Source organism: Silene latifolia, chromosome 2 (genome assembly GCF_048544455.1).
Source record: "Silene latifolia isolate original U9 population chromosome 2, ASM4854445v1, whole genome shotgun sequence".
Taxonomy (NCBI): Eukaryota; Viridiplantae; Streptophyta; class Magnoliopsida; order Caryophyllales; family Caryophyllaceae; genus Silene; species Silene latifolia.
The window spans coordinates 171,789,991-171,807,688 of NC_133527.1; the positions used below are offsets into that span (position 1 = coordinate 171,789,991).

General features: G+C 40.6%; 2 protein-coding genes across 2 annotated transcripts; both read right to left on the minus strand.

Annotated features, from left to right (window-relative positions):
• Positions 1-310: 310 nt before the first annotated feature.
• Positions 311-2,160, minus strand: LOC141641628 (uncharacterized). Its single transcript, XM_074450283.1, has 3 exons — positions 1,695-2,160; positions 1,380-1,600; positions 311-382 (listed from the first exon to the last, which is right to left on the minus strand). Exons 1-3 carry the CDS (start codon positions 2,158-2,160, stop codon positions 311-313), a joined length of 759 nt encoding a protein of 252 aa, XP_074306384.1.
• Positions 2,161-3,990: 1,830 nt separating this feature from the next.
• LOC141641630 (uncharacterized) lies at positions 3,991-5,803 on the minus strand. Its single transcript, XM_074450284.1, has 2 exons — positions 5,400-5,803; positions 3,991-5,332 (listed from the first exon to the last, which is right to left on the minus strand). The coding sequence occupies exons 1-2, from the start codon at positions 5,801-5,803 to the stop codon at positions 3,991-3,993; spliced, it is 1,746 nt and encodes a 581-aa protein (XP_074306385.1).
• Between the last annotated feature and the right edge of the window lie 11,895 nt (positions 5,804-17,698).

The following is a 17,698-nucleotide window of genomic DNA, read 5'->3' on the forward strand; positions in this document are numbered from 1 at the left end:
AGGTGCACAGCCCCTATTCCTGGCGAGCGGTTTTTGATAACATATTTTACTCATGACATAAAATATGTTATCACTAGGGTTAGATGACTGGAGCATACCTTCATTGAATGTTTCTGACTAACAAGGAATGTTGCGTTCCTTGTGGTTCCAGACGTTTAAAATCCGTGCGTGCACCCATTGATCTACGACATAGCTATGGAATTACAGAGTTAACGTTAAGGTATGGGTGGTCTTAGTATGCCGTACCCTGCGCGCTACCTCGGCGTATGCTCCCCATGTGGCTTGACTTAAGATAAGCGTCTTCGTAGCCTCACATGGCAGGGGCTGGACCCTCAAAGTGTGCCTCATCTGACAAGTAACCAACATTAGTACCAAAGCCTTTCTTCGTAGAAGCATTATAAAGTCCAAAGTAGTGCAAATTACCTGGTGCTATCTCATGGTGTTCCAGGGCAACACCTGGATCCAGGAAGCCACAGCCTGAACTACTTGGTTTAAAAACGACTCTATTTGGTTAAAGAAAAACTAAGAAAGACAAAAGAAAAAGTTTTGGAAACACACCAATACCTAAAGCATATACTAACCCCCACCTCCTTTTTTTTTTTTTTTTTTTTGCTTTACGGACTTTTGAAAGGTCCTTTGTACACTAAAGTTTTGGCACTTTGTCAGACAAAGTACCGTTTCAAGTGACGGATGTTCCAGGATTTGACCGTGCATGGTCATCAACCTGTATGCCCCATTCTTGATAACGCTTTCGACCTGATATGGCCCTTCCCATTTATAGGCAAACTTGCCTGCTTTGTGGTTCTTGGTAATTTCGAATACCCTTCTGAGTACGAGATCCCCTACCTCAAGGGTCCTGATTTTGACATTCTTATTGTATGTCCTTGCAACGGACTGTTTATACGATGCCATACGTATGTAGGCGCTTTCTCGCAGCTCATCAACTGTATCCAGGCTCCTGGCCATTTCGATCTTGTTTTGCTCCCGTCCGATACCAGATATGCGTGCGTGGGTACGGAACTTCCGAGGGTATTATCGCCTCTGCTCCGTATACAAGGCTAAACGGAGTTTGGCCGTTGCCATTTTCGGCGTTGTTCGTCCGGGGAGTACCAATGGTAGTTCATCGCCCCATTTTCCCCTAGCTCTTCCGGTAGTTTCCGAGGTTCTCCACAATGATCTTGTTCTTTGGATTCGGCTTGGCCATTGGTTTGTGGATATCTGGGGCTGATTTCCTTAATTTTATGTTCCACCAGAACACGAAGCCCTCGGTGTTATCTCGATATGAATCGGGACCCGTTGTCACATATGATTTCGGATGGTATCCCAAATCTGCTTATGATGTTGCGTTTGATGAAAGAGATCACTTGCTGTTCTTTTACCTCTGTCATTGCCTCTGCTTCAATCCACTTTGAGAAGTAGTCGGTCATAGCTATCATATACACTCTGTTTTCTGGAGCTCTGGGCAGCTTACCCACTATGTCCATGCCCCACATCATGAATGGCCATGGAGAGATAATCGGATGCATTGGTTCTGCTGGTTGGTGGATTGCTGGGGCTGCCTTTTGACATGACTCACATCTTTTGACATGATTCACGGCATCTGCGCGCATGGTGGGCCAGAAATACCCTTGTCTCAAAATTTTGTTTGACAGACTTCGTCCTCCAGCATGGTTCCCGCACTCTCCGTCGTGTACATCCTGCAAAGATCAAGTTTTCGCTTCCTCTTTGCTCAACACCGAGGCATGGTCCTGCCAATGATTTTCTGAAGATAATGTTATCAATCATGATATACCTGGAAGCCTTTATCCTGAAACTCTGTGCTTCCTGTTTGTCTTCAGGGAGTGTCCCATCCCTTAGCCAATTTAGGTATGGGACCCTCCAATCTGCATCCTGCTGCCCTACTGTGGAAACCAGCGTCCTGGCTCCCTGCGTATACTGCGGGCGTACATCCTGTTTCACCGGATTGTGATCTGGCTCCTTCTGTATTGTTGGGATCAATACATGTGTGATAGGTATGTTTGATAGCTCTGTGGGCTGAAAGGTTGCCCCCAACGTTGCCAGGGCGTCTGCCTCCACGTTCTGATCCCGTGGCACCTGAGTGATCTTGAATGTTCTAAACTTTGATTTTTGTTCTGTGGCTATCTTCAAGTAGGCTATCATTTTTTAATCTCGTGCCACATACTCGTTGTTCACATGATTTACCACAAGTAAGGAGTCACTATACACCCTCAGGTTCTGTACCTTGAGCCCTGATGCCATCTGCATCCCAAGTATAAGGGCTTCGTACTCGGCCTCGTTGTTGGTTGCCTTGAATTCACACCTAATAGCTTGTACTATCATATCTCCTTTAGGAGATCGCAGGACCAAACCCACACCAGCCCCTCTTGCATTTGAGGCTCCATCAATGTATAAGGTCCATATCTCACCATCCTGACTCCCCATCATTGTCAGCATTCCTTCTTCTGCCTCCCCACGGATAGCGGGGCAGAAGTCAGAGACGAAATATGCTAGGGCCTGGGATTTTATCGCCGTTCTGGGTTCGAATTGCAAGTCATACCCACTAAGATGTACCGACCATTTAGTCATTCTGCCCGAGAGTTCAGGCTTCCTCATAATAGTCTTTAGCGGGTAGTTGGTTATTACATGGATGGTGTGAGATTCAAAGTACGGCCGCAGTTTATAAGAAGCAGTAACCAAAGACAATGCTAGTTTCTCAAAGGAAGTGTACCTGGTCTCTGCAGGAAGCAGAGACTTGCTAATGTAATATACGGGATGCTACACTCCTTCCTGTTCTTTGACCAAGACCGCGCTTACAGCTGCTTCCGTGACTAACAGGTACAAGAATAGTGGCTCCCCATGCTCTGGTTTTGCGAGTACTGGTGGCGTGCTTAGGTAGCTTTTGAGTTCCGCGAATGCTTTTTCATGTTCCTCAGTCCATTCGAATTTCTGACTTTTCCTCAATATATCATAGAACAGCTTGCACCTATCCGAGGCCCTTGATATGAACCTGTTGAGGGCCGCCACTTTCCCTGCCAGCCTTTGCACGTCCTTTGGCTTCTGGGGTGATTCCAGCTGGAGTATTGCTCTTATCTGTTCTTTGCTTGCTTCAATTCCCCTCTGGGTCACCATATACCCTAAGAATTTTCCTAAAGATACCCCAAACGAGCACTTGGATGGATTGAGTTTCATTTTAAACTCTCTCAACGTCTGGAAGGTGTCTGCCAAGTGTTCCATGTGCATTTCTGCTTTTTTGGACTTCACCACCATGTCGTCTATGTATACTTCCATGGTCTTTCCTATTTGCTGCTTGAACATTTTATTTACCAACCGTTGATAAGTGGACCCTGCGTTCTTTACGCCAAAGGGCATGACCTTGTAACAATATATGCCTCTTTCCGACATGAATGCTGTTTTCTCCTGATCTTGTGGATGCATCTTGATCTGGTTTTAACTGCTCCAGGCATCGAGGAAAGTGAGTACCTCGTGTCCCGCAGTAGCGTCCACCATTGCATCGATATGTGGTAGTGGAAAGGGGTCCTTGGGACAAGCTTTGTTTAAATCCTTGAAGTCCACGCACACCCTCCATTTGCCGTTCTTCTTGGGCACAACTACCACATTAGAAAGCCATTTAGGGTAGCTAACTTCCCTAATTTTATCTGCTGCCAGGAGACTATCTACTTCTTTGTTAATGACCTCATTTCGTTCTGCCGCAAATTTTCTTCTCTTCTGTTGTACCGGAGTGCAGCTTGGGTTCACGCTTAATTTATGCGAAATAACGGATGGGTCTATACCCACCATATCATTGTGGGACCAAGTGAAGCAATCCATGTTGCTTTTGAGAAATCGAATCAGCTGGTTGCGCAGCTCTTCATTGCAAGTTGCTCCAATCAACATTGTCCTATCCGGGTGTTCCTCGTCCAGGTGTATCTGGTCTAGTTCCTCTGAGGGAGGTTCCTTGTATTCTGTCGAGGTGCCCCGGTCCTGTAATTGCTATAAGGGGAGCTTGGTTGTAGCCTTGAGGTCTTGGGCGTAGCAGTTTCTGGATTCCTCTCGGTCTTCTTTTACTGTAACCGTGCCCCATGGTGTTGGGAACTTGAGACACTGATGATATGTTGAAGGCGCCGCCTTCATCGGATGCAGCCACGGTCTTCCTAGTATCACGTTGTAGGTGGTTGGACCCTCGATGATTAGGTATCTCACTAGTTTATTAACTCCTTCAATATATGTTGGGATGGTTATCTCACCCACTAAATGTGCAGTCTCACCACTGAACCCCACCAGGGGCACAGATTTCTTTACCAGGTTTTCTTTATCGAAACCCATGGTTTTGAGGGTTTCGAGCATGATAAGGTTCACAGAACTCCCTGTATCCACTAATGCTTTTCGTACGGTGCAATTGCCAATGGATAATGTTATAGTTAGGGCATCGTCGTGTTGCTCTGCACCGCTTTCCATGTCAGTCTCGTCGAAAGTTACTGGGGGTAAATTGCTCTGGCTTACTCTGTATGAAGTTTCTGGATGATCCCCCTTACTTCCGGTGGCTTTCCTTTTGGCAGCGGAATATGTCAAACCTGATAGCTCAGATCCGCCTATTATCACGTTAATAATTTTCGTGCATATTGGTGGAGCAGAAGGAAGCACCTGATTTGCTGCTTCTCTCCTATCCTGCTTGCCCCCACGTGATAACAGGTGGTCCAAGTTTCCCTTGCGTACTTGGAACTTCATCTCCCTCCGCAACCTGTAGCAATATTCTGTCCTGTGACCTATGTCCTGGTGCCATTCACACCTCTTGTTGCTGTCTCTGTCGTCGTTTGGTCGATCCTGAGTGGGGGGCTTTGGCCACCTCACCTGATCACCCAGGCTTCTGAGTGCTTTCAACAATCCTTCCATTCCCGTGTTGAATCCGTATTTAGATAGCTTAGGAGGATGCGGAGAGTCGTCAATTTGCTGAGTTTTTTCTGCTATTCTGCTGATATTGGGTCTGCTGTACGGCTTAACTCGTTCGTCTTTCTTTTCTGTTGCGTATTTCCTGCTTGACTTGTCGAAGCTTGTTATTCCCTTTCGAGCCTGTATGTCTTCTTCTAACCTTAATGCCGTTGTAGCTCTATGCTGGACTTCTTCGAATCTCTCACAAGGATACATCGTTAATTCTTTGTAGAGGTTTGATTCCTTGTCCAGGCCCTGCCTGAAGGCGTTGATGGCAGTGGACATATCACAGCCTCGTATGGAGACTTTTTCTGCATTGAACCTGGTGACGTAATCTTTGATTGATTCATCTATCTCCTGAACGATCCTGTATAGATCACTTGGCTGCTCTCCGGCTGCTGGAGAACTGTTGATTGAACGCATTGACCAAATCGGCGAATGAAGATATGGTCCCATTAGGTAAGTCGACGAACCATTGTAATGCTGCTCCGGTTAGGGTCGAACCAAATTCTTTACACATACATGCCTCTTTTGAGCTTCCCGTGACAGTGGTAACCATCATTTTTTGATTGAATTGACTAATGTGATCGCAGGGGTCTGTGGTTCCATCGAAGAGGGTCATCGTTGGGACGCTAAATCCTTTTGGTAAGGCCACCGTAGCTATATCGTCAGTAAACGGTGAGTCAGCATAGCTTTCTGGTGCAGCCATCTCCATAGGCAGAGGCATTCCTGGGACCCTCCGGAGGAGGCTCCGTAGCTCCTGGTACTGCTGTTCTAGGTATGTCTCTTTCCCGGTGAGTCGCAGATGCTCCTGTGACTGATGTCCTGTTCCTCGTCCAAGTTTTTTGTTCTGGACCGCGGTGGGTGCATTGCGCATTGCTATTTGCCGCTGGGGTGCTTTCCCAGGTATATTCCACTTGATTTGTAACTGTAGTCCTGATCATTGGGACCGCAGTTGCAGCCCTGTTCCTCTAGCGTCCCTCTGCATCCGAAGCGAGTGCAAGCTCTTGGCGCGCTGGCTCCTCATCTGGTGTCAATGCCCCCAGTCCAGTTGGGACTAGGCCTTCTCTTGGCTGCGGTGTTGCATCCATATCTAGCCTGAGCGCCACTTCGCGCGGCAATACTCGTGTCTGCCTCCGATCTCCACTTCCTCCTGGTGGCCCTCCGGATCTGTCTTCTTGCATCCAAGGGGCCGAACTGGCAGCATGGCTCCTCAACTCGTTGATCTGTGCTCGAAGGAGATTATTGTCCTCTTCCATCTGGGTTCTCATGCTTCTATTCTCGTTTTGCATTGTCCGGATTGTCCTTGCCAATGTGTCCAATCCGCTTATCATGATGCTGGTGGGACTCGGAGGAGCCTGAACCTATGGCCTAGATTGTGCTCCTCTTTCAGACTGTGTGACTCCCTGCCGTCCCTGAACGACTCCTGGATCCCTAGTCTGGACCCTCCCCGAAGATGGGCTTGCTGCTGCCTGGGAACTTTGACGCTGCTTGACTGCTGGTATCTGAGCAGCAGTGGTGGTCTGGGCCGAAGTTGTACGTGCTGCCGCTGCTGCCGAGGGAGATGGTATCTGCGTCGCTGCTGAGGGGGCGGTACCTGTGTTGCGCTGGGGCACCGCTGGTGCTGCCTGGGTTGGTTTCCTTGTGTCCGGACATGTTTTGATTGCTAAGTAGACTGGCTAACGAAGACGACCACTATGCCCCACGGTGGGCGCCAAACTGTTTTGGTAAATTTCTACCAATTTAGGGTTAAAGTAGTATTAACGTTAGGTCTGAATTATGATTCGTTTGATTGTTGTATGTTAACCTGTATGTGCAACGTAAATAAAGAACACAAGCGATTTTGGTGACGCGGAAAACCCAATTTGGGAAACAACCGCGGGGGGAGACGGGATCCCACCAATATTTTCGCTATAATTCGGGAGGAAATACAGTTCGTATGTTTGCTTATGAATGTTAGGGTGTAGCTCTCGTATTTTCTGATGATCCTTCTTCTTTGCATTGAGGCTCCTTATATAGGGGAGCTCGATGAGCTAGGTTTCTTGCTTTCCCTCCAAGTTATTCCTAATTTGACACCGGGTAGGACTTTCCTTCTTTGGATTCGGCAAGAGATTGGGCTCTCACATGCTTCCTCCGTGCGGATCAAAGCCCACATCCTGCGCTGCTTGCTGATGCTGCCACCCTGACTCCCTGATACCCTGCATCTCACCTTCTATGATTCATAGAATCATCAAACAAGAAAGGACAATATATCAAAGACAGGCATAAGTTCTTAGCACGGTCAATAGTCACTTTGTAACTCGAGTCTATACCACGAGGTAGGGAAGGTAATCGAACCGGTATCCTGGCTCAGAGGTTCTATAAAAACATGGCCAAGACACAACACAACCCTAGTCCTAAATCTGCGCAGACCTGGACATGCGGATACACACCACCGCACCCAAGACTCATGATAAAACCACATGAGTACCCTAAGGAGTCCACCAAAGGGTTGGCTAGTACTTAAGCTGACCACTTACTCTCAAAATAAGTAACGAGGTCATGCCCCAACTTGGATATAAACCCACCAAGTCAGGAACACAAAGGCTATTGAGCAGTGAACATACACTCGTCAAAGACTATAATGGCCTATCTATGATGAAGGCCGAAATACTCACCTAGGACCTAGTCCGGCCTAGTCCCCTTGAATACTTTAGCCTACACCACACAAGACAAGTAGGATACCCAATTCAGCTGACAATCCAACAATATCTCCAATATCAATAATAATCCAAATTCCAGCTAACCGTTAATCTCATAATTCATGAGAACAAGCTAAAATGGCAAAGAGGCAACAAGACTGAAGTATAAGGCAGCCAATTCATCCAACAACCAACATGTGAAATGATAGTCACAAATATTAAGGCATCAACGTAAAACATCCAATCTCACCTCAAAGACAAACCCTCGACCCGAGTCCCGCGACGGGTCATCGGTCAAATCGAGGCTGACCGGTTTAAACCTAGTTTGACCAAACTCGTTCGGTCAATAACTGCCCACTCGTAGTCTTGGCCTACTTTGGCCCAAATCACAAATTTTATTGCAATATTATTCTCATGCTATTTCCAATTTCTATCATGTGAAAAACGAAAGTAAAACATTATCAATCACCTAAACACTTAACAAACAACAAGCACAACATTAACTACTAATGTGACATTAATTCGTCGAGTAACTCGGAATAGTTACCTTAAGCTAGCAAAGAGACAAGCAATAAACTTGAGAAAGCTTCTAAAACCCAAAATTACTCTTCATCTTCAACCACATATGAGCCACCTAAAATAATTATGTGAAAGGACGATATTAACGAATTATCTTTATATAAAATATGAGACGGAAATTAATTTAATTATATTTTAAATAAACCAAACTAGCGTCAAAACAATTTATGGACACGGCTCAAAAGTTATTATGACAACCTCAAACTCGGCCTAACCACCAACTACACATGGCCTCAAACTCGTGACTTAGCTAGGCCACGGCCAGGCCACAGCTAGGCCACTGCCAGGCCACTAGGAGTCCGACACGACCACCACCCGACTACCCATTGTCACCCTTCACCCTACTTCATAACCTGACCCAAAAATCAGTCCAAAACAGAACCCAAAAGATGCCTAAGTTCGACCCCAACTCCAGTCCTCAAATGCAAAGTGAAAACCCACGATGACAGCTCTCGTCCCTGCCCAAAACAGAGTACCAATCGTCCCCTTAAGACTCCATTCTCGCGTCTAAAAACAGTCCTAGCTGAGCCAACTAAGTCAGCATTTAAAACGGTTTTAGAGCGGAAATCCACAAGTATAAAGCAACTCAAAAACAGACCCTAAAGACTACAAAAATCGCCCCAACACAGAGTCCAAATTAGTCCAAAACAATCCATACATGTCAGCATACACCGTCTTAAATATACCACTTACTAGCTAGCATCCCAAATGATCCCTAGAGGTCAGTATACACCGTCTCAATCATCTCCACATATCAGTATACACCGTCTCAACTATACAACTGACTAATTAACATCCATAAGGATCCCTATATATAATTATACACCGTCTTAATTATAAAAAACAGACTAACCAAAGATTCGAAATAAACATATTTTACAAGTAATATTGAGTAACCTATCATTGTTACCTTTTTCCGATTGAACTAATCATTTATGACTAACAAATCTTCTACCAGCCCGTCTATCTCAGCACTTACAACCGTCTTATAATAAATAAACCTAAAAGTATAAATTGGGTTTGTAAAAATACATGACGAAAATGAATGTTACTTACATCGGAATGACGAGAACGACGAGAGGAGCGCTATGGAACAAAAATAATTGAAAACGGATAAGGAACGAAGCACCGACGTCGATTAACAGATCAAATTTTGAAAAGGGAAGAAGACTCGCCCAAAAGAAGAAAAAGAAACGAAGAAGAAGAAAAGAGTACGTTCGTGAAATGAGACAGCAGCCTGCTAGCCTGCTATTTATTATACGTATCTTTCTTCATCGCTAAGAAACTTCGATAGTTATTAAAACCGTTTCGAGTTAAATTTAACCGGTTTAAGTAAAAGTTTCAGTAATAAAACGGAATCAATAATAAATAAATTTAATTAGTGAAAATAAAATAAACTCAGCTAGTTAACGTAAATAATACAATATCAGCTTGAATCGGAATTATTAGCGATTTTTACAAAACTAACGGATATTAATAAAAATTGCTAATTTAGTGAAATAAGCTCAAAATAGCTAATTGGACGGTTTTGTTCCCAAAATCCATCTCGGGTTCACTTAAAACAACTTTCATAAGGACTCGTAAAGAAACGGAAATTATTAAATAAATAAACTCGAACTAATTTCAATAAACTCGAATCGACTTTAAATAAACTTATTAATGATTATTAAAATTAACGATCGAATTATGATGAAATTAATTAATTAGCTAAGCATAAATATATAAATCGTTAAATGATGTAATTAAATTCAAAATAGTAATTAAAAGAATTTTATCCAACTTAATAAAATACGGGGTGTTACAATCACCCCATCTTTTAAAAAGTTTCGTCCTCGAAACTTGAAAGTATAAATGAAAGGTTATAAAAATAAAACTGAAATTGGAATCGGTAACCAAAACATTTAAAAGGTCACTTATCGTAAGAATCAAAATTCTTTCAAGAACTTCAACTAAAATTTTCCATTGTAACGGACTCTCATCGAGGAACGGAAGTGTTCTCGTTGCGCATTCAAGAACATCACATTCCAAATCCAAGATAAGGTCAAAGGCAAATCATTTGTATAAATCAAAAATCAAAATACTTTCAAAAAACATTAATGAAGAGTTTTCAAAAGTATAAGTCTCATTCATGGAACGAAATTGCTCTTGTCGTGCACACAAGAACGCTAACTTTCCAAGTCAGAGACAAATTTAAAACAAAAACTATTCGCCGACAAGCGTAGAACAAGTTATCAAACGTTTCCAATAACTAGTTCTAACATCCGATCAACGTTAAAATCAAAATAAAAGAAAGGTAATCTACTCAAATTTTCTTTTGCAAAAAGCCAAAATAGAAATAAAGGTTTCACTTTTAAACCAAAATGGGGTCAAATCCACGAAAATGTAACATTAAACTTTGACAAAGAAGTCATAAATAGATCAAAGTTAACAGAAATTGGATAAAATTTAAAGAAATCTCGGGTTTAGCGATTAAAATCATGATAAAGAAGTCTATACTCAAGGAACAAATATGGAATTAAATCAAATTTTCATTTTCAAATCTTTAAAAATAGGTTAGGTTTGCAGAAGTGACATAAACTTTTAAGAATGAATCGAAACTGGTAGCTTGAAAGTTTAGAAGTTGTACAAAAAGGAAAGTAACTTAGATAGCATAGAAACAAAGTATGTTAAGAGAGCTCAAACTTAAGCAACAAGAGAGCTATAATGAATTTCATAGGGTAGAAATTGAAGTCAAAATTACAAGGATGTCAAAGATAGAGTTTCACAAGATACGAGTGTCAAACTTAAAGGAGGAGCAAGATGAAGCGAGGAAATGAGGTATGAACGGTAACGCTTATGATCAAGGAGAAAGGAAAATTAGACAACAAGGAAACGCCAGATACTCAAATCTTAAACAACAATGTCATCACTCCACTAAGGAAACAAAGGGTAATAACCAGGTCAGGAAATGATAGGAAATTTAAAAAGGGATATATGAACATGTCAAGATGTGATACTAAAAGAGTCGAATCATAAAGATAACTAGTTAACAACCAGTAAGAGATATTAGAATTAGGGAGGTATTCAAGACAAGGAAATAACGAGTAAACTTATACTTAAGAATCAAATCCAACCAAGATATGAACGAAAGGGAGGAAAACGATTAAAGGTATGAAAGAGGATTTTAAGGCTTAAACCATACGCTTCCTAAAACTTAAGGTTCTCTCTAACAAGGTCACGCCTATTAGGGTATTGTACCTTCATGACAAAACGACCAAATCCCAAACAAGGGTCAAGGTAAAATAAACGCTCGCTTAAGGGGTGATAAATCGGTTAGATACTTCTTCCACCTATCTTATCACATATTAGGATTTCCCTAAAGCAAATCTACCACTCAAGTATAAAAGTATCTCTGTATCTCAAGAACTCAACACAACCTCAATGTTTTAAAAACCAAAGAATTAATTGATAAAGACTTCTCAATAAAGTTCTCAAGGAACAACTAACACCAAATCACATTCCCAAACTATACGGGATTGTTAACATCTAAAAATGGGTTTTCTTCCAAATTCATATTCTAAACTTATCTCATGTTTACTCCTAAGGTGACGACGCTCAACCTACTAAGCTTTCAAATCCCAAACATAAACAACAAAGCCAAGTTCTATAACTTTAATCACATAGGCAACTCATTCCTAACACAAAGAATCCACCAATCGATTATACTTACTTTGTCAAGGAACTAGGTATAAGAATCACTAAGTATGTCTCATCACCTTACCTAAGTCTTTCTAACATCACGACTTCTCAAAGCCAGGGTTAAGGGTCAGACACAAACAATCTCCTCAAAAGTCGAATTTTCCAACCCAGGTCAACATTCCTCACAAGAAAGAGTACTATCAAATGGCGTTAAGGGAGGATAAGCAAGGAACAAAAGACAAGTTAGGAGTACAAGCGTAGCTTTTAAAGTAAAACAGAAGGGAGTTTAGAAGGAGGATAAGCACCAAGAGATTAAGAATAAGGCGAGATACAAAAAGAACGAGAAACATCTTCAAGGAAGTAGAAGCATTCTTCAAAGGTTGAACAAATCTTCAATCCTCAAAGAATAGGCACTAAATCTTGATCTTCGTAAAATATAAGTGTCCTTTCAATGGAACGGAGATACTCTTGGCGATCACTCAAGAACATCAATATTCCAATTCAAAGACATAAAAATACATTTTTACACCAACAAATGATAAAACTAATTATCAGACGTCTCCAATAACAAGTTTTAACACTAATTGACGTTAAAACCAGTGAAAAACATTAAAATATTTTCGAAACCTTTAGTTCAAATTTTTTTTATAATAAGGGTAATAACTCCATTAGCTATAGATAAGCTCACGGTCATTGATCCAAGAACGCAACAATTATTAAATGACAATCAACAAACAGGTTAGTACCTAACAAAGAGCAAACACAAAGAGACTACAACATAAGGTCCTAAGTCTACCCATCTTACCCATCTCTCAAGTTTATTATTTTAAGGTCAAGTTATTTATATTGGGGTGCACAAACGTGCGTCGGGAGCAAATATGCTCTGATACCAACCGTGACACCCTCATTTAATGCGGAAAAATAAACATGTAATTCTAGAATAAAACTGCATGGATATGTTTGTAATAGGTTCATTTGGGTAAAAACCTGTAATTTTTAAAACCTGAACCTGTTATAAAGATATCCAAATTGGAAGGTGTCAAACATACAAGGTCTAACTAGAAGTTTCACAACATAACCATCGCTAAAGTCGCGAATAGAAAATTATACAACCAAATGTAAAGAGAGAGACATATGTCCCTAAAATGTATGTGACATAAAAAGTGTATAAGGGTCACAATAAAATAAAACCAATCTAGGTCCCAAGGTTACTTTGCTCGCTAGCTCGTCCATGTACCCCATATATGCATCACCTACCTGTCAATCGCATTTTATACAAATACGAAAGCCACAGTCAGTGGGGAGTAACTCCGAGTTCTCCCAGCCACGAAATGTCATAATTAATATAACATGTAAACATAAGAATATGAATACAAATCACACAATGCCTTAGCATATAGATGCTAGACAATCGTGCTTATCATGTGAACAACAATATAACAACACATAGTCCTAGCATGTGAATACTAGACCGACTTAACCTACACTATCATGTGAGTCAAATAACACACGGGAATCCAAACTCTATCAACCATAGCCGGCTTGCATCTCACCTTCTATGATTCATTGATAGGCTATCGCACACCTATGCAAAGATAATATTTATACCCTAGACAACAAATGAATGTAGTACTTAGGGGACGAACCCAAAGGAGACGGGAGTTATTATTTAGTTGTTAAGGATTGAATTTTACCTTGGTAGATTAACGGTTGATTGATTGATTGGTTGATTATGCAAATAAAATGAAAACAACAATAAAAATAAATTGTCTAGGGAGGTCGGGTCACACATGCCAATTATGTAAATGCTCATGTTAAGTTAGGAAGTTGATTTTACGATAAATGTTTAGGCTTAAAGACACCCACCTTACGATATTAGTGTCAACCATAGACCGGGTCCTAGAGAAACTCTCGTCCATGACTAGGTCGTCCTACTACACATGCTTAGTCTAATTCGGTTCCATGCCTCTCGACTTTTAGAACGAATGAACAAACTTAATCAATGAATAAGGCCTTTAAACATAGATTAAACATATGGTGCAAACATGTGATAGAAACAATTATACAATATTAACTTATCCTTATTTTCACATTTACATATTACTTAATCATGCATGGTTTCCCTTACTCCTTAGACAAATATAACTACTCAAACATGTTGGAAGTATAAACTAAACTAATACTACATGAAATGATAAATAACATAATGAAAATAGAATAAGAATTACCTTGAATGGAAATGGAAATGGAAATAGAAGAACAATGAAACTAGAACAAACTTGAAATGTAACTTGGAATTAAACTTGAAATGTAATTGTAATGTAATTGCTAAAAGGAAATGTAAACAAACTAAACTAAACTAAGCTAACCTAGACTAACTACTAAGATTTATAGAGAATTTAGATGGAAAAATATGTGTAAGAGGTGTCCAAGAAGTGTCGACCAAAGCTTCTATTTATAGGAGTGAAGGGAGTAACGGAAATAAGCTACAGGGGGCTAACCCCGATCGGGGCCACCCAACCCCGATCGGGGTCGTGGTATTTCTCAAATTTCTCTTAATTCCGTCTTAACTTTGCACTTAATGTTGATGCGGAATCCGATGCTTATGTCTTAATGCGTCCGTCTAAGGTATCTTAAGCATCCTTTGGCATCCAATGCAAACTCTTATCATGGGCTTTCATTTGGATTTCATTTCTTTACATATCCACCAACTAAGATTGGTTTCCTCTTGCTCGGGTTTTCCAATTTCTTCCCAAAATGCCCCTATGCTTCCCGAAACTCCTTTGCATGATCAAGACTTGCTCTCATTAGCCTCGTGAACTCTTGTACTTGCTACTTTGACGGGAAAAAAGCTACTAAAAGCTTAATTTCCTACAAAACACAATGGAAAACAAACAAGCACAACTAGAACACGGAATTAGCTCACAAACACTAACATTAGTGCAAATGACATGTAAAATAGAGGTAAAATAGGGGGTTAAAATGTATATAAAATGGACCTATCAAAGTCCCCCAAGCTAAACCCTTGCTTGTCCTCAAGCAAGATCATCCCAACATTGCAAATCCCAAGTAGCTAACAAGCAATTGATTCAAATCCCGAAACAACATGGGCATAAGGATATGCAAAATCATGGATGAGATTTACATGGCGGCGTAGCGTAGAAGACTTCAAGTAAACTTTTCGGCTCTTGCATGATCTTTTGACTTTCGGACTCTCACGATCCACTCATAACTCAATTTTGTGTAAAGGACATTTTGTGAATAATCACTCAACTATCCTCGACTCATGAGTATGTGCCCGCAATCTAATATGGTAAACAATCAAATCATAAGCAAAACAATCAAATGCAAGCAAATAATGAAGCCAAAGGGTTAGAAGAAGGCTTTATTGTGATATGGGACATAAGGGGGACAAATGATTATGGATATGTGGAGCTAATGTTAAGCTAGCAACAAAACCATGTGAAAATTCTCATTCCAACCCAAAATAACCCAGTTAGAAGACAAATGACTTCTTACATTACAAACCTTAAGAATTTCTCCAAAATATATAATTAACCATATGAGAAATCTGAACTTCTTCTTCTTCTACCACTTATTATTAACATCAACTTCATCAAACAAATTTTTTCTTTTCTTTTTTTTCTCTTTTCATTTTTTTTTTCTCAACCCTTTTTTTTCATTTTTTCTTTCTTTTTTTTCTCATCCTTTCTTTCATAGCACAACCGGAAAACAATGACATCCGGCAAACAAAATCACAATGACATAAATTTTAAAGAACATCCCATCACCAAAAGACATAGCTACTAGCTTTAACAAGGGTAGGCAATTTATATGTAGCTAGGGAAAAAGAACATGTGAAAGGGCTAGAAAATGGGCTAATTTATCAAAGTGAAGGGCTTCAAAAATGCATAGCAAAATGAAAGTAATGCTTAAAGAGATGAGTTAAAGACCATACTTGTGCGTTTTAATGTAACACACACCATAAGGAGACCTACCACTCACCTAAGTGAGACCGGGTATGGATGCACCGGCCTAAGGAAGCTCTACCTTACCATTTTGTGGCTTGCCAAAAGTCAAGATCAAGCTTACTTGGTCCAAAATCCATCTTCCACCTACTATGTCAAGACATCCCCATGCATACTAAATCCCGTCAAACATAGTGAATCAAAAGCTATCAAGCTAAAAATGGGACAAACAAGAGGGCATAAGTAGGACAAGCAAAGAATTAGAGCAAAAACAACACAAATTTTTCAAAAAATTCTCACTAAATCTACACTAACTAAATGCAAACCAACACAAATTTCGAAAATTGTTGATTTTTCAATTTATTTGAAAGCAATAAAATAACTAGACACACTAACTCCCTCCCCCAAGCTAGAACATCACATTGTCCTCAATGTGAAAATGGGGTTAACCGCAAAAAACCACAAAGAAAGACAAGTAAAGCCAACAAGAGGAAATGGAAATGACACATGCGGAAAATAAAGAAAATAAATGCATACTAAATTTTAGAAGCCTCCCCCAAGCTAGCTTGAGAAGGGGCTTGGGAAGAAAGGACTTTTGTTTCTTAAAAAGCTCGTCAAAGCCCTTAGAAGTCTATCATATACCTGCGCATGAGCAACATGGAAGCATATATACGCAATTGATAAGATATTAGCATGAATGATCAAAGGTAAGAAATAAGATATCTTATCAATTGGCACATGAGAGACTTCAAATAATACCACCATATCACTCCACTCGTCAGCAAAAAATGGAGTATCATTCTTAAGACCACAAAATAAATCGTTAGAGCACAAATTATAATCATAAAGAGTCTCAATTGGGTGGTAAGTAGAATGAAAGAGGAGAGGATCATCAAAAATGGGTGGTTTATCCCACTTAATTTCTAAGTCGAAAGTGCTTATACCTCTATCTTCCTCAAATGGATCAACAATATCTTCTACAAATAAATCGTCAATAGGGTCAAAAGACTCGGGAGAAACCTCATTAGAATTACAAAGAATCTCGACAAATTCATTTATAGAAGGTGACTCATCTACTATGGGGTTAATGTCATCAACATGAGTCTCAACATTTTCTATTTGAATGACATTAGAAGGGATTTTAAAAGATAAAATCGGACCATCATCATCATCATCATCCAATAGGTCAAAATCGTTAGTAGCAAAAGACTCACAATGGGGAGGTAGAAAAGCAAAATGAGAGAAGATAGGCTCACGTCGTCTCGGCTTCTCTTGAGAATTTCTTCCCAAACGAGCCTGTAACACTTTAACCTCTTCTTCAATGCGCCAATAATGGAATTGGAGTGCTAATTCCCGACATTCGGAAGCCATGAAATTTAAGAAATTCCAAAGTTCCGGCCCAATCATGTTGTAGAGATTCCCATTACTCAATTTTAGAGCCAATCCACGGGTCTCGGAATCCATGCCGCCAAGCACGAAATGACCCAAGTAATCCCCATCAAGGACATGTCCAAAGGAGATGAGACTATCGCAAAAGTAGTAGAATCGGTCAAGATAGTCAGGAAAAGGCTCATCTTGGAGTTGTGGGATGAATTCGTAACTCATTATGAAAGGCCAATAGCTTTATCACCTACAAGAATAGGCACTAAAACTACAAGAAAACGGTGAGATGAATCTCAAGGAACAAGTGTTCCTCGAGACAAAATAAAAAGATAAAATTCAACAACTAATTAGCAAACAAAACCGCCTCCCCGGCAACGGCGCCAAAATTTGATAGGCTATCGCACACCTATGCAAAGATAATATTTATACCCTAGACAACAAATGAATGTAGTACTTAGGGGTCGAACCCAAAGGAGACGGGAG

Bases quoted from the DNA above. Each gene is read 5' to 3' on its own strand.
- LOC141641628 (XM_074450283.1), bottom strand. From the start codon at position 2,160: ATGATAGCCTACTTGAAGATAGCCACAGAACAAAAATCAAAGTTTAGA. The intron at 1,601-1,694 runs GTACACGACGGA...CCATGCGCGCAG, and splicing joins AAACTTGATCTTTGCAGGAT to ATGCCGTGAATCATGTCAAA. The intron at 383-1,379 runs GTAAAAGAACAG...GCTTCTACGAAG, and splicing joins AAGCAGAGGCAATGACAGAG to AAAGGCTTTGGTACTAATGT.
- LOC141641630 (XM_074450284.1), bottom strand. From the start codon at position 5,803: ATGCGCAATGCACCCACCGCGGTCCAGAACAAAAAACTTGGACGAGGA. The intron at 5,333-5,399 runs GTTCGTCGACTT...TTCAATCAACAG, and splicing joins ACCGGAGCAGCATTACAATG to TTCTCCAGCAGCCGGAGAGC.